At 50.1% G+C, this 14,363-nt stretch overlaps 1 protein-coding gene across 1 annotated transcript in view; it reads left to right on the forward strand.

Annotated features, from left to right (window-relative positions):
• Positions 1 to 14,363, forward strand: part of NOTCH1 (notch receptor 1) — an 80,607-nt gene that overhangs the window by 61,584 nt on the left and 4,660 nt on the right. The window contains exons 16-31 of the mRNA XM_073314625.2: positions 1,374 to 1,493; positions 1,903 to 2,055; positions 2,875 to 3,103; positions 4,200 to 4,401; positions 4,612 to 4,765; positions 5,224 to 5,408; positions 6,017 to 6,149; positions 6,687 to 6,944; positions 7,049 to 7,161; positions 8,156 to 8,727; positions 9,900 to 10,328; positions 11,324 to 11,472; positions 12,079 to 12,295; positions 12,605 to 12,695; positions 12,964 to 13,129; positions 13,934 to 14,229. Coding sequence (XP_073170726.1) covers positions 1,374 to 1,493; positions 1,903 to 2,055; positions 2,875 to 3,103; positions 4,200 to 4,401; positions 4,612 to 4,765; positions 5,224 to 5,408; positions 6,017 to 6,149; positions 6,687 to 6,944; positions 7,049 to 7,161; positions 8,156 to 8,727; positions 9,900 to 10,328; positions 11,324 to 11,472; positions 12,079 to 12,295; positions 12,605 to 12,695; positions 12,964 to 13,129; positions 13,934 to 14,229 — 3,467 coding nt within the window. The remainder of the gene's footprint in view (positions 1 to 1,373; positions 1,494 to 1,902; positions 2,056 to 2,874; positions 3,104 to 4,199; positions 4,402 to 4,611; positions 4,766 to 5,223; positions 5,409 to 6,016; positions 6,150 to 6,686; positions 6,945 to 7,048; positions 7,162 to 8,155; positions 8,728 to 9,899; positions 10,329 to 11,323; positions 11,473 to 12,078; positions 12,296 to 12,604; positions 12,696 to 12,963; positions 13,130 to 13,933; positions 14,230 to 14,363) is intronic.

Raw genomic sequence — 14,363 nt, forward strand, 5'->3', positions numbered from 1 at the left:
CGGGTCCTGCATCCTTTCCTCAAGAGAGATCAGCCCTGAAAAGAGATTCACTGAGCAGCACAGCACCCTCCCTTCTCAGGCAGTACCACACCAGTACCTCCGCAGGAGAGTTTTGCTATTGGCTTTAGTGGGAGCAAGGTTTAGCCCATAATTCATAAAATACCCGTCTCCCTCCCTATTGTGCACACGCCATGAGCCATATCCTCAGCCAGCGTAAGCTGAAGAGGCAACGCTGACTTCCTTGGAGCTTTGCCAACTTACATGAGCTGAGGATCTGGGACTGTGTACAGGACGCTATGGGGCGACCCGGGTAGTGTTTTGGCACAGCCAAACCTTAGAGAAGGAAACTCCAAGGAGCTTTCGGAAGCGGCAGGGCAGGATTTTGAACTTGTGCTTCGTCCCTGCCCCTTTCCGATGAATACAGAAGTGAAGATGTGGTTTGTGGGCGCTGGGCTCCCATACTCCTCCTTGTCTGGTGCTGGGTTATTAAGGACAGCATGTCGTGTCTCCTCTACTTTCAGCCCTGTCCCCCGTTCAGGGTCTGTTTTGGGAACAACTCTGTTTACCCACTGACGCTCCTTTTGGAAAAATACGCAGCAGGTCGGGGTGCATAACCGGCTGTGGATTCCGTAGGGGGAGGAATTTCTGCTGACCTGATTCCTGTTTGCCAGTTTCCTGCTTCCTCTTGCACAAAATGGCAACATGTGCACAATTGTAGGAAGCCATGACTAGTTTCCTGTCTTCGCCAGTAGCCATGGAAACCAATGGGGGGAGGAGGAGAGTGGAAGGCTCTGGAAAATAGCAAAGGCCAACTTAGAAGATAACGGCTGACAAGGAAGATAACATTTTGGAGGGAATTTAGCCCTTGGCTAGTGTGTAAACAGGAAAAACGACCATTCAGGGGCATTTGAAAGCCCTCCTTCCAAAACTGCACTTTCCTGTCAAATAAAGACTCGGTTTTGGATTGTCTCCATAGTTTCAATCTGAAAGGTGGGTGCCCAGGCTGTCTCCGGACTGGGAACTGGGACCAAGTAAAACCATTCAAAGCCCCCCCAGCAGATGGGACATCCCCGTCCTTCCCAGTAAGGAGCTCTCCTGGAAGGCCTCCAAGAGGCAGGTCATGAGTGGGGAGTGCAGCTCTACATAGGCGTGTCGGTCTCCGTGAAATTGGTGGGAATTCTGAAATGACCCTGGTGGGTGACGGAGGAAGCACGAGCTCCTTTGTCTTGTCAAGGCCTGGAACTAGCCCAAGACTTCTTGGGCAGCGGGCTGGATGCAGCGAGCATGTCCCAGGCCCTGCCACCTTTTGTTGACTTGGGACAGCAGCCTGCCATCAAGGCTTCAGCCGCGTGTCCCTCTCGCTCTGTCCACAGGGGCTACGTGCGAGGATGTGCTAGCTCCGTGTGCGGCCAGTCCGTGTAAGAATGGCGGCGAGTGCAGAGAGTCGGAGGACTACGAGAGCTTCTCCTGCGTCTGCCCCTCTGGCTGGCAAGGTATGGAGGGGATCTCTGATGCGTGCGCTGAGCCGTCCTCTTCCGAGTTCAGCACTCTCCTCTCTCCTGGGCAGCCAGGTTATGCTGAACCCTCCTCTCGTTTTGTGCCTTCCCTTTCCCATGTGGCTCAGAGAATATCAGAACAAAGGTGGGAGAGTGGCCTTGTTGTTAAATTAAGGACGTGAGAACCAAGACTTCTGGGGTCGATCCTTGGCTCTGCAACTGACTCACTGTGTGACCATGGTCAACTCGCTCCCTGTCTGTGTGCCGCAGCCGCCTCCTTCCCAGTGGGAATAGTGATACTTCCCCACCATAGGGGTGATCTGTGCTGGTGCTACAGGAAACCGTGATCGCAGGACTTCTACCAGCATGTTAAAGTGCGAAAGCTTTCCCTCCCTTTCTCTTGTAGGTCAAACATGTGAGATTGACATCAACGAATGTGTGAAAAGCCCCTGTCGAAATGGCGCCACGTGCCAGAACACAGATGGGAGCTACCGCTGCAACTGCAAAGCAGGCTACACCGGCCGCAACTGCGACACCGACATCGACGACTGCAAGCCAAGTAAGAGCTGGGCCGAGCATCTACTCTCCGAGCTGGTGCTAAAATCGTGTTCTGTATTCTGAACTCCTTAAAGGAGCTTGAATTTCAGGGAGAGCAGTACATGGTGCAGCGAAAGGATGAGGGCAACCAGTCGTTACAACCTGTAACGATGACGCAGATTCCAAAAATTCCAATGAGATGCAGTGTTTTCCTGGCTCGCCGTTCACAGGATCTGCTGTTAATAAAGCCTGCAGTTGCAACAGTTCCCCCCGCAGGGGCATTGGGGATTCCCCTTTGCTTAGGGTGGGAAACAATGTTCCCCTTTTAATGCCACCTGTTGCACCTTGTGTGGTTTTTAAAGGTACCCATGCCGTTGTCCAAAAGGGAATCAGAACTTTTGGACTGGATTCTCCGTGGCGCTGTACCCAGTGTCATCATTTAGAGCAGGGCAGGATGGGTGTGAATCAGAAATGGCAGCTTTTCACACCTACCCGGCCCTGGCACAAATGACAACACAAGGAGCAGGGAATGGAGAATCAGGCTCTTTGTGCATTCAGTGCCACCTCCTGCCTTGTCCAGGATCGGGCCAGGGCTGCCTTGCTCAGCTGCTTTGATACTCCTGTGAGCGAATCTGCCGGCTGAGCTCCAGAACTGGAGATAGCTTCAATTTGGGCTGGGTTCTTTTCATGGCTGAACTGCCCCGTTTTCTCAGCAAGATCTGGCTGCTCACAGGTGGCAGCATTATGGGCTAATGCTGCATGAAAGCTGCCCGGCTTCACTGCTGTGTTCGGGGCTGTGAACTGCTGTATCTTAATGCTACGTGACTGCCTCTTCTTTCAGATCCCTGCCATAATGGTGGCTCCTGCTCTGACAGCATCAACGCCTTCTTCTGCGACTGCCTGGCAGGCTTCCGGGGGCCCAAATGCGAGGAGGACATCAACGAGTGCGCCAGCAACCCCTGCAAGAATGGGGCCAACTGCACGGATTGTGTCAACAGCTACACGTGCACCTGCCCCTCTGGCTTTAGTGGGATCCACTGTGAGAACAACACACCTGACTGCACAGAAAGGTAACTGGCCGGGGTTGGGCGCTGCTTGGGATGCTGAACACCTGGTTGCTACCAGGGGGTGATGGTGGGCCTGGGAGTCGCTGTAATGCCAAGTGTCCCAGCAGCCCCAAGGGGCTCACTCCATTGGCCAATGGCATTGCAGGTGGCCCTCATGAGGATGCTATGTTGGGGCAGGCACATATCCTGTCTCCCCAGGGGAATCTCATCTCCGCTCTGGATTCGCTTGAGGAGCCTGGTCTGTTTAAACTAATCTTGCCAAAGGGTGAAGGAAGGGATTAGTTCAGCTCCCATTGGCTTCAATAAAAAAGCTCTCATTGATTTCTGTGGAGCTGGATCAGGCCCTGGAGGTCCTTGCTGTACTCCCACTGAAGCCAATGAGTCGGTGTCTGAGGGCTTTATTATATGTAGCCCTTTCCCAGCCAAAACTCCCACATGCTTCCTCTGGAGTTGTGTTAAGGCACTGGACAGGGACTCTGGAGACTTGCGGTCAATCCCTGCTCACTCACAGACTCCCTGCAACCTCGGGTAAGTTGCTTAGTGTCTCTGGGTTTCAGCTCTCTGGGGATCCTAGTATATCCCTGCCTCCCAGCAGGGCTGTGAGGGTTACTATGTTCAAGGGCATGACCAGCTCAGATATAACAGTGAATAGGGCCATGCAGATACCTTACACAAAGTCAGGAAATGAAGTTTGGGCCCAAACCATGTGGTTTTTGCTCCAGTCATTAAAATGGTAGATTTACATTGCAAGAGCATAGATTCTTAAAATTCCCATGAACTGTCCTTGTGTTAGGTGCTAGCTTGTGAGAGGTACAACCCATGGGCTATGCCGTTTAGTGGTTGAACCAGAGGACTAGCAGTCTGGACTCCTGGGTTCTGTTTCTAGTTCTGCCACTATACTGATGTCTGACTATGGGCAAGACACACAAGTTTTTTAAGCCTCAGTTCCCCATCTGTGTGTTTATCTCTTTCCCAGAGGGGTTTTGAGACTGAATCAGTTAATGTTGGTACAAGGGCTTTGAGATCCATGGATGGAGAACGCCATTACAATAGTCACTATTGTTTACTGGGAAGCAATGTTTGTTTTCCCACCTTCCAGCTCCTGTTTTAATGGGGGAACCTGCGTGGACGGCATCAATACCTTCACCTGCGTGTGCCCACCGGGCTTCACGGGCAGCTACTGTGAGCATGACATCAACGAATGCGACTCCAAGCCGTGCTTGAATGGGGGCACCTGCCAGGACAGCTATGGGACCTACAAGTGCACCTGTCCGCAGGGCTACACCGGCCTCAACTGTCAGGTAAAGAACAATCAGCCCATTAATCACATGAGGCCAGATCCTCACGTAGCACCATGGAAGGATTGCCACTTTACACCGACGGAGGATCTGTCCCAGGTTCGCTGCAGCTCAGCACCCCAGATCCAGAGGTCTCATTTCTCCCCTACTTGCTGTGTCCTGCACAATCCTTTCCATTCAAGGAAAGTATGAACTTCCTTCTTCTCTCTCCAGAATCTGGTGCGCTGGTGTGACTCCTCTCCCTGCAAAAACGGAGGCAAGTGCTGGCAGACCAACAACCTGTACCGCTGCGAGTGCAACAGCGGGTGGACGGGCCTGTATTGTGACGTCCCCAGCGTATCCTGTGATGTGGCTGCGAAGCAGCAAGGTAACGTCTGCTCTCAGTGCTGCAATAGCGCCCTGGGGCCTGGTGAATTCATGGAGGTTTAGGGTCAGATTTCCAAGGAATAGCCAAGCTCTGTTCGGTCCTGGGCCCAGGAAACGGGGACAAAGGTGGCTGTACGCCTCCATTGCACTTCCCTGTTTCCTAGTGCTGCTGGGGGCTAGTTCAGGCCCTGGCACAAGTTAAAGCAACCTCAGGGCTGCTGTGATTTACATTGACTCAGAACAACTCCCAGTGGCTGCTGTCCTGGCCAGAGATCACCGGAGAGAGACAAAGAAGCCAGAGCGTGGGCCAAGACCTGGCACTTCTAACAGTGCCCTATGGGGGTGCTTTTCTCGAAGAGCAGCCTCCCCTTTACAGGCCCATTTTGCACAAATGTGCCCATGCATCGCTGGCCTTGTAGTGTGCTTCACTGTCTGCTCCCCGGCCTTGTGCTCTCCCAGGTGTCGACGTGGCGCACCTGTGCAGGAACTCCGGCCTCTGCGTGGATACAGGCAACACGCACTTCTGCCGCTGCCAGGCCGGCTACACCGGCAGCTACTGTGAGGAGCAGGTGGACGAGTGCTCCCCGAACCCCTGCCAGAATGGAGCTACGTGCACGGACTACCTGGGAGGCTACTCCTGTGAGGTACGCTGGCTGGCTGCCAGACTACCCGCGGTCAGCAGCACTCGGGGAGCGTGTGGGGCCTAGCAGTTAGAGCAAAGGGCTGGGAGACGGGACTCTTGGGTTCTACTCCTGACTCTACAGCTTTGGACAAGGCACTTCGCTTCTCTGTGCCTCACTCTTCTCCATCTGTGAAGTGGAATTAATGGCATTGCCTGTGCATAATCCATTTGTGTTGGTAGCGTGCTTTGAGATCCACAGGTGGCAGGTGCTTTTTAAGTGCTAATTATTTTCCTTCTTTCTATAAACAAAGCTGTCCAAACGTCTTCCAAACCACACTGCCTCATTGGCAACTGGGCTGCCTCCGGGTTGCATAAAATGCAGTAGATTGCATTTGCAATAGTGAGGCACAGGTATTGCTGGGGAGAGAGGGGAAGCAGTGTTTAGCCCATGCTTTGGACATCCTGGCCTTTAATCAGGGCTAGAATAGCCCCCACATGACCGCTGAAGGAAGAGATTAGGCACTTGGATACCTCAGTGATGGGAACAGCATAGGAACCCGAGATTAGAACTGAACAGGTTCATTATCAGAGTGAATGTAACTAATGGTTCCCCTTGTTCTTCCCTTGCAGTGTGTTGCTGGCTATCACGGAGTTAACTGCTCAGAGGAGATCAATGAGTGCCTGTCTCACCCATGCCAGAATGGAGGAACCTGCATCGATCTCATCAATACCTACAAATGCTCTTGTCCCAGAGGGACTCAAGGTAAATTAATGGGGAATACTTTTCTGAGTGCAGAAATCCTTGGTATGTGCTCATTAGCTCCTGTGTATGCACGCTGGTCTTAATGGTGGAAGCAGCTGCAGGAATATTGGATTACATTAGCTTGTTAGCCCAGCCATCAAGGAGCTCAAGTGGTCTTGTAACGCTACTGGTCACCTCCTGCCAGAGACCAGGTGTCCTCAACTTCCACTAGAATGGCTGGAGGGGAGGTTGGCAAGCAGTTACTCATGCTGCAGAGGGAGACGCCATCTAGCTGCCCTGTTAGTGTCTTAGATGATCAGCAGAGACCAGTGCCTGCCATGCTGACCAATATTGCCTCATGGTTTCCTTGCACTCCCCCATCAATCTGTCTGTCTCCGTCTCTTGTCCTATACTTAGCTTGTAAGCCCCTTGTCTTTTGGTTCTGGGTTTGTTCAGCACCCAGCACAATGGGATCCTGGTCCATGACCAGAGCTAGGGCAAAACAAAAAAAAATTCAGACTAAACATGGGCTGTTCCCCCTGCCCCATCTGTCCCCAGGGGTGCACTGTGAAATCAACGTTGATGATTGCAGCCCTTTCTTTGATCCCATCACTCTGGGGCCCAAGTGCTTTAACAACGGCAAATGCACAGACCGAGTGGGCGGCTACAGCTGCATCTGCCCACCTGGCTTCGTGGGGGAGCGCTGCGAGGGGGACGTCAATGAATGTCTGTCCAACCCCTGTGATGCGCGGGGGACCCAGAACTGCGTGCAGCGCGTCAACGATTACAAGTGCGAGTGCAGGCAGGGGTATGCAGGTGAGCGAGCCTTTCCCATCCAGCCTGTGAAGGACCCTGAGGCTGCTGGTAACACGTCACACTCATGGGTGCCTCCTTTCTCCTCCCCGCCCCCTTCCCCACAGGCCGTCGCTGTGATACCGTGGTGGATGGCTGTAAGGGCAAACCCTGCAGGAACGGTGGAACATGTGCAGTTGCTAGCAACACTGGCCGGGGCTTCATCTGTAAATGCCCCCCGGTATGTATCTAACTCCTTCCAGATTTCACCCAACGTTTCTGCCCCATGTTCCTAGGAGGGCAAGCTAGGGGATCTAATGGTCCCATGTGGCCTGAAAATCTGAGTCCTAGTACATCACGCGGACCCTCCAAATCCGGACGTTGGAGGGAACTCAGACCAAAGGGGCCAGGTTGTGAGCCCCTTATTCACGAATCCCACTGCAGTTCATGGGACTCCACATGTGACAGTAACTGCTTACAGTCTGGCCCCAAATGGTTAGGGGGCTGCAGGGAGTGATTAAAGCAAGGGGACTGTGGTAGCCAGGTGTGAGCATGTGCAGGCCGTGACCATGGCAGAGAGAGAGGAATTGGGGCAGGTGAGCAAAGTGGGAGAATGCCATCTATTATCCTAACGAGGAGCAAGAGGGGGATGTTAAGCAGAAAGAGGTTTTGGCTGAGTATCAAGAGAACAATGCCTAGCAGTGTGATCTGCCAGGACTGTGGAAGAGGCTCCCAGTGGAGATGGTGGAAGCTCTGATATATGGGTCATTTAAAGCTGGACTGGATGGAGCGCTAGAAAATATCCTATGGGGAAGAGTCCTGCTTTGGTTGGAGGTGGATGATCACATGGTAGAGGAGCGTCTAGATTTTTTCCCCATGTTTAATTTCAAGGTAAATGTTAAGGCTCTACTTCTGATTTATTATTTTTTATAATAGTTAGGTGCCTGATTCCCAATTGCTTTCAATGGGATTTAAGCACCAAGCTCCCTTAGACTGGACATTACTAAAGGACATTACAGTTATTGTTCCAGAGCTGTGGCCAGGCTGGCCATAATGATGATGAGAGAACTGAGTGTCTAACACAGAACTGGGCACAAAACCAGCCTGGCTAGGTCACTGCTCTTCTGCTTTCACTGTCTCCCTATCAGTTGGTTCCTCCTGATCCGTGCTTCACAAGGCTGATGGCTGCAACATCAGAGACACTAACTCTGCCTCCCTGGCTCTTGTCTCCCCAGGGTTTTGTCGGCGCCACTTGTGAAAACGACTCGCACACTTGTGGGAACCTGCACTGCCTGAACGGCGGCACCTGCATCTCCATCCACAAGAGCTCCAAGTGCATGTGTGATCCTGCCTTCACGGGGCCAGACTGCCAGCACCCCGTCAGCAGCCCTTGCAATTCAAACCCATGTTACAACGGGGGCACCTGTGAATACTTCAGTGACGCTCCCCCATATTACCAGTGCGACTGCCCTGCAAATTTCAATGGCCTATACTGCCACATCCTGGATTTCGATTTCCGGGGAGGCGTTGGCCAGGACATCACCCCACCCAAAATTGAAGAGAAATGTGAGATACCCGTTTGCGCGGGTTTCGCTGGCAACAAGATCTGCGATGGGAAGTGCAACAACCATGCCTGCGGCTGGGATGGAGGGGACTGTTCCCTCAACTTCAACGACCCCTGGAAGAACTGCTCCCAGTCGCTGCAGTGCTGGAAGTACTTCAATGACGGGAAGTGCGATTCACAGTGCAACAACGCTGGGTGTCTGTACGATGGCTTTGACTGCCAGAAGGTGGAAGGGCAATGCAAGTAAGCAACCTCCTCCCCATTACTGTCCCTTCAAAGCCAGGGTCTTTTCTGCTGATTATCAGAGGAACTTTGGTTGGTTGTATTGGTTCTCCAGATGCTATTTTATTATCAGGTGGGGCCAAATCCTGAGCAACCTCAACGTCCACTGACTTCACTAGGAGTTGTAGGTGATCAGCAACTTCCTGGGTTTGGCCCTTCTTTGACTTACTTATCCCATTATGTTACACCCCTGTTGGCTCCCTTTCGGGCGTCTCTGCTGATGGAGCATCCTGTATAGAAATTCACCACTTTGGTGAACTCTTCTCAATAGGTAGCAGTGCCTTGTTGAGTTTGGCACTGTTAGTGCTTAGTGGGAGATCAGCAAGAAATCTCCAGGATTCTATAGAAAGTGGTGCTCATGTTACAATGGGTGGTACTCACAGACTTTAAGGTCAGAAGGGACCGTCATGATCATCTAGTCTGACCTCCTGCACATTGCAGGCCACAGAACCTTACCACCCGCTCCTGTAATGGACCCCTAATCTCGGCTGAGTTACTGAAGTCCTCAAATCATGATTTAAAGACTTCAAGTTACAGAGAATGCACCATTTACACTAGTTTAAACCTGCAAGTAATCCATGCCCCATGCTGCAGGGGAAGGCGAAAACCCCCCAGGGTCTCTGCCAATCTGACCTGGGGGAAAATTCCCTCCCAACCCCAACTATGGCGATCAGTTGGATCCTGAGCATGTGGGCCGATACTGAAGCCATCCTGCCGGTGTGTTGCTGATGGCACCAACTTTCAGAAGATCCGCCAAATACTTGCTGGCTTTTACTGAGAATTCTTTTGCAATTGTACGGATTTGATCTCCGGTTCCTGGACAAACTCTGTTTTGAGTAATTGTATTCTGCCTCTCTCAGTTTCCCTGGGTCAAAGTAATTGTCTTCACATTCTGTCCTAAATTGCTACCTATAGTTTAATAGCTGCCATGTTTCACCCCAGAAGTGGTTGCTTTTCAGTGTTGCATAAAGTGATTCCCCTCTTTATACAGCAATTTAGGATGTGTCAGGGTGAGCAGTGCTGTTGTTACAGGAGAGAAGTCTTTGAAACTCCTACTACTATACTAATAGATGGATAATAAGAGTGGCTGTTGGTGTAATTAATCCTTTCCCCTTTCTTTTCCTTCTCCCTAGTCCTCTGTATGACCAATACTGTAAAGATCACTTTTCAGATGGTCACTGCGACCAGGGGTGTAACAACGCTGAGTGTGAATGGGATGGTCTGGACTGTGCCAACAACATGCCTGAGAAACTTGCAGATGGCACTTTGGTAGTGGTGGTCCTGATAACCCCAGAGAACCTGAAGAACAACTCCTTCAACTTCCTCCGGGAGCTCAGCCGTGTCCTTCACACCAATGTGGTCTTCAAGAAGAACCCCAAGGGAGAGTACATGATCTTCCCATACTACGGCAATGAAGAGGAGCTGAAAAAGCACCACATCAAGAGGTCAACGGAGAATTGGTCAGACATGCCCAGCGCCGTCTTCAACACAATAAAGACGTCCCTCTCATCGCGTGTCGGTGAAAGGCAGCGGCGAGAGCTGGATCAGATGGATATCAGAGGGTGAGGGGGCAGAGAAAAGGCTTTCATTGAACAGCAGTTACTGTGCCCTATTGATATTAATAACCTGCTCTAAGGAAAATGCTGCAGGATGGAGAATTTTACCAAGATGTTGGTTTTAAATATGTACTGGGACTGAATTTCTTATGCAAGAGAAGTTGGGAAGGGGATGTCAATGCTGCTTTATGGTTTGGAATTAAATTTTCTAAAATAATGCTACAGCCAGTGTTCCCTCTAATTTGTGGCAGGCCGTGTGCGCAAAAAATTTCTTCTGTGCAAATTTTTGTGCACGCGATGTTTCACCGTATGCACGGGGTTTAGGATCTGTGTGCACGCGCACAGTTTAGAGGGAACAGTGGCTACAACTGACATGGCTAATGGAGTCCCAGGTGTTGGCTAGGAGTCACGCTCGGGGGGTGGGACTGGCAGTCAGAACTAGGTTGGCTCTTGTTATTTTAGGTAGTCACTTAGTTAAGCCTTGGTTTCCTGACCATGGAGGTCTGTTAGGAGTCTCAATTACTGCAAAGTTGTAAGGTGCTTTGAGACACTTGTGCTGAATAGCTACAAAGGGCCCAGTTTTTCTCCTACTCAGAGCAGTGGAAGTCAGGAGTCCCTCCACTAAAATCAGTGGCGAATACGATGGGGTAAAACTGGTGTGAAAAGCAATTCAAGCCCCAAGTACTATTGTTATTTATTACCTGCTCGTGTTTGTGTGACTTCTGTCGTTGCTAAGGAAAGACATTCTGTGTTACTGAACAGCTGACAAATAGACTTGGGGCTAAATCCTACAGTCCTTACACAGGTAAAACTCCAATTGACATTAGCAGGGGCTTTGCCTAATTTAGGTCTGCAGGTTTGGGCCATGCATAAGTAAACAAGTCTGTTTCCACCATCTTAATCTACCCTGATGTGGGGTTATGGGGAGAACAGACCTAGGTCTTGACTCTCCTTCAGTTTGATCATTGTTCTCTATTTCCATTTGCTCTCCTTCCATACAGATCCATCGTATACTTGGAGATCGACAACCGCCAGTGTATCCAGTCCTCCTCGCAATGCTTTCAGAGTGCAACTGATGTGGCGGCTTTCCTGGGTGCTTTGGCCTCGCTTGGTAACCTGAACATCCCCTACAAAATAGAAGCCGTTAAAAGTAAGTTTAGCTGGCAGCTGCTGAAGGGATTGAGACTGGAGGTGATTGAAACTTTCCAGCCCACATCCGTGATCCAATTATCAGGCAGCCAAGCTCAGAATGCTGTATCCAGAGACAGTTCGGCTTTAATAACCTTGAATCTTTGTGGATTTTAAATCTACATTAATAAACTAATTCTGTTTTTTTTTTTTTATTTTGCTTAGTTTGGGTTTATTTCAAAATCATTACAGCTAAAAAAGGGGGGAAAAAACACCCATCTCCAATCAATCAGTGACATGTGAGGAGCTGGAGTTTGTATCTTCGAAATCCCCCTGAATCCTTTTGTCTTAACAGCTCAATGAGAGCGCAGTGATTTGAAGTTTGCTAATCCTTTTCCTTAAAGGAGAAAAAAGTAAAGCTGTCTCCTGATGCAGCTGGCTTGTGCAGAGGAGAATTTGCTGATAGTTTGCAATTCTGATTAATAGCGTATAAAATGACCTTATTTTGGGGGATGATTTAGATCAGCCATAGGTACCTCTATTAACTAATTTCACTTCATTTGTGCTCCGTCACCAGTTTGATATGCAGCTTAATGTCTGTGTCTCCATGCGCCCCGCTCTTTTTCAGGTGAAACAGCTGAGCCCCAGAGGAACTCCCAGTTGTATCCTATGTATGTGGTGGTGGCTGCACTGGTCTTGCTTGCTTTCATTGGAGTGGGAGTAGTGGTATCTCGAAAGCGGCGCAGGGAGCATGGGCAGCTCTGGTTCCCAGAGGGCTTCAAAGTGACAGAGTCAAGCAAGAAGAAGCGACGAGAACCACTTGGGGAGGACTCCGTGGGACTGAAGTGAGTAATCGTACTGTTAACCAGTTAAATGCTGTGGGGTGCAGCTGCTGATGGCAGTGCTGCTCTCCCGGAACCTTTAGAGCTCTCTCCTTGAGTGCTTGATCTGATACAGCCGGGGAAACGGTTATGAAGAGTTTTCAGGGTTTTGCAAGGGGGGGAACAATACCCTAGCTTTGGGGGGATTTTTAATGTTCTGTAAATTGCCAGGTATTTCTTCATTTAGTTTTGTGCATGTAGAGTGAGAGATCCATTGCCTCTCAGTTTTTGCAAAAGAACCAATTACTTGAGTTTCTTTTTTTTTTTTTAAAGACCCCTGAAAAATGCTTCTGATGGCACCTTGATGGATGACAACCAGAATGAATGGGGTGATGAAGAAACCTTGGACACTAAGAAGTTCAGGGTAAGCTAAGAGTAACATTAGCACACTGTGCTTGCAGTGAGCTATTTCATTAGAAAGGTGAACAGTGCTACGAGACATAACACAAGGGTTTGCTTTTAGGGTTCCATACCATGCTGATCACAACTTCAGAAGGCTCCTTTTCAACCTGTGTGTGATGTAAATGTAGCTTTGAGTCTTACAGAGCTTTTCATTTCAGCTCTGCTTTTTTATATCTTCTCTTGCCTTTTCCTTGAGGTCTGACTTTCAGCTTCCTTTTGTCCTTTCTTAGTTTGAGGAGCAGGCGATGCTGCCAGACACGGACGATCAGACAGATCACAGGCAGTGGACTCAACAGCACCTAGATGCAGCCGACCTGCGCATCTCTTCCATGGCACCCACCCCACCGCAAGGTGAAATTGATGCAGATTGCATGGATGTCAACGTTCGAGGTCCTGGTAAGGGAGATTCCTTTGCTCTGATGCTTGCATAATTTAATCTATAACCCTCATTCTCTTTCTGCAATTGAACAGTGCAAGAATATCTATCTAGTCGCATTTCTAATGTGCCTATTGCTGTGCTGCCATTTACACGTCAGTCTTTGTGTAACCTAACGCAGAAGTGCCCCGCCGAGAAGTCCTTCCATGCTGCATTGCTACTGTTTTGTATAATTTAAGGAGATTTGCCTTTGTGGCATTTTGTTTTCCATAAATCTCTCCTCATTTAACCACAGAGAGGGAAGTCAGAGAATCAAAGTGGTTAGAGTTGGGGGAAGATACCCTTTAGATCATGCCGTTCATCTCCCTGCCAGTGCAGGATTGATCCCTATAGGATGTTTACAAGTGTTTTCTTGTCTAGTCAGGTTCTAACTATCCCAGGCATCAGAGCTTCATCCACTTCCCTTGGGAGACTGTTCCACAACCAAATACAGAAAGCTTTTAAACTGCAATACAGTGCAGCCGTATTCCGCATAGTGTCTTCCATGTAAACCGTGCCCTGAAATGCTTTGGAGAGTTGAATCCAAGACAGCAGACAACATGGGGAAGCCAGTGAGTGGTGAGAAGCTACTGAATGAGGAATAATTTCAGATCAAAATCAGAGGAAGGGTGTTAGTTTCTGATGTCAGGAAGTACATAGGAACCAGAGCTTGATGTGCCAGGAAAACAAGTAGCCCCTGCAAGTCAGAACGTCTCCCTGGTATCGCCCATTACAGAAGGGCAAAGAGCCCCTCGCTGTTCATGGGGTCGCTCTGTGTTTTCCAGACGGATTCACCCCGCTCATGATCGCTTCGTGCAGTGGAGGAGGACTGGAGACTGGCAACAGTGAAGAGGAGGAGGATGCTCCCGCTGTCATCTCGGATTTCATTTACCAGGGTGCCAGCTTGCACAACCAGACAGATCGAACCGGCGAGACGGCACTCCACCTGGCCGCAAGGTATTCTCGCTCCGATGCTGCCAAACGCCTGCTGGAGGCCAGTGCAGATGCAAACATCCAGGACAACATGGGCAGGACGCCCCTCCATGCAGCTGTGTCAGCTGATGCTCAAGGAGTCTTCCAGGTACATCAACCTTAGCTAGCAACCTTTCCTACTGTGGTGCATTCCTATAGAGTAAAGGGCCACTGGGAGTCAGTTTTGTGGCTCCTGTTAATTGATCATATCCCAAAGTCTCCATCCTGGCCTTAATCAGCCAA

Source organism: Lepidochelys kempii, chromosome 16 (genome assembly GCF_965140285.1).
Source record: "Lepidochelys kempii isolate rLepKem1 chromosome 16, rLepKem1.hap1, whole genome shotgun sequence".
Classification (NCBI taxonomy): domain Eukaryota; kingdom Metazoa; phylum Chordata; order Testudines; family Cheloniidae; genus Lepidochelys; species Lepidochelys kempii.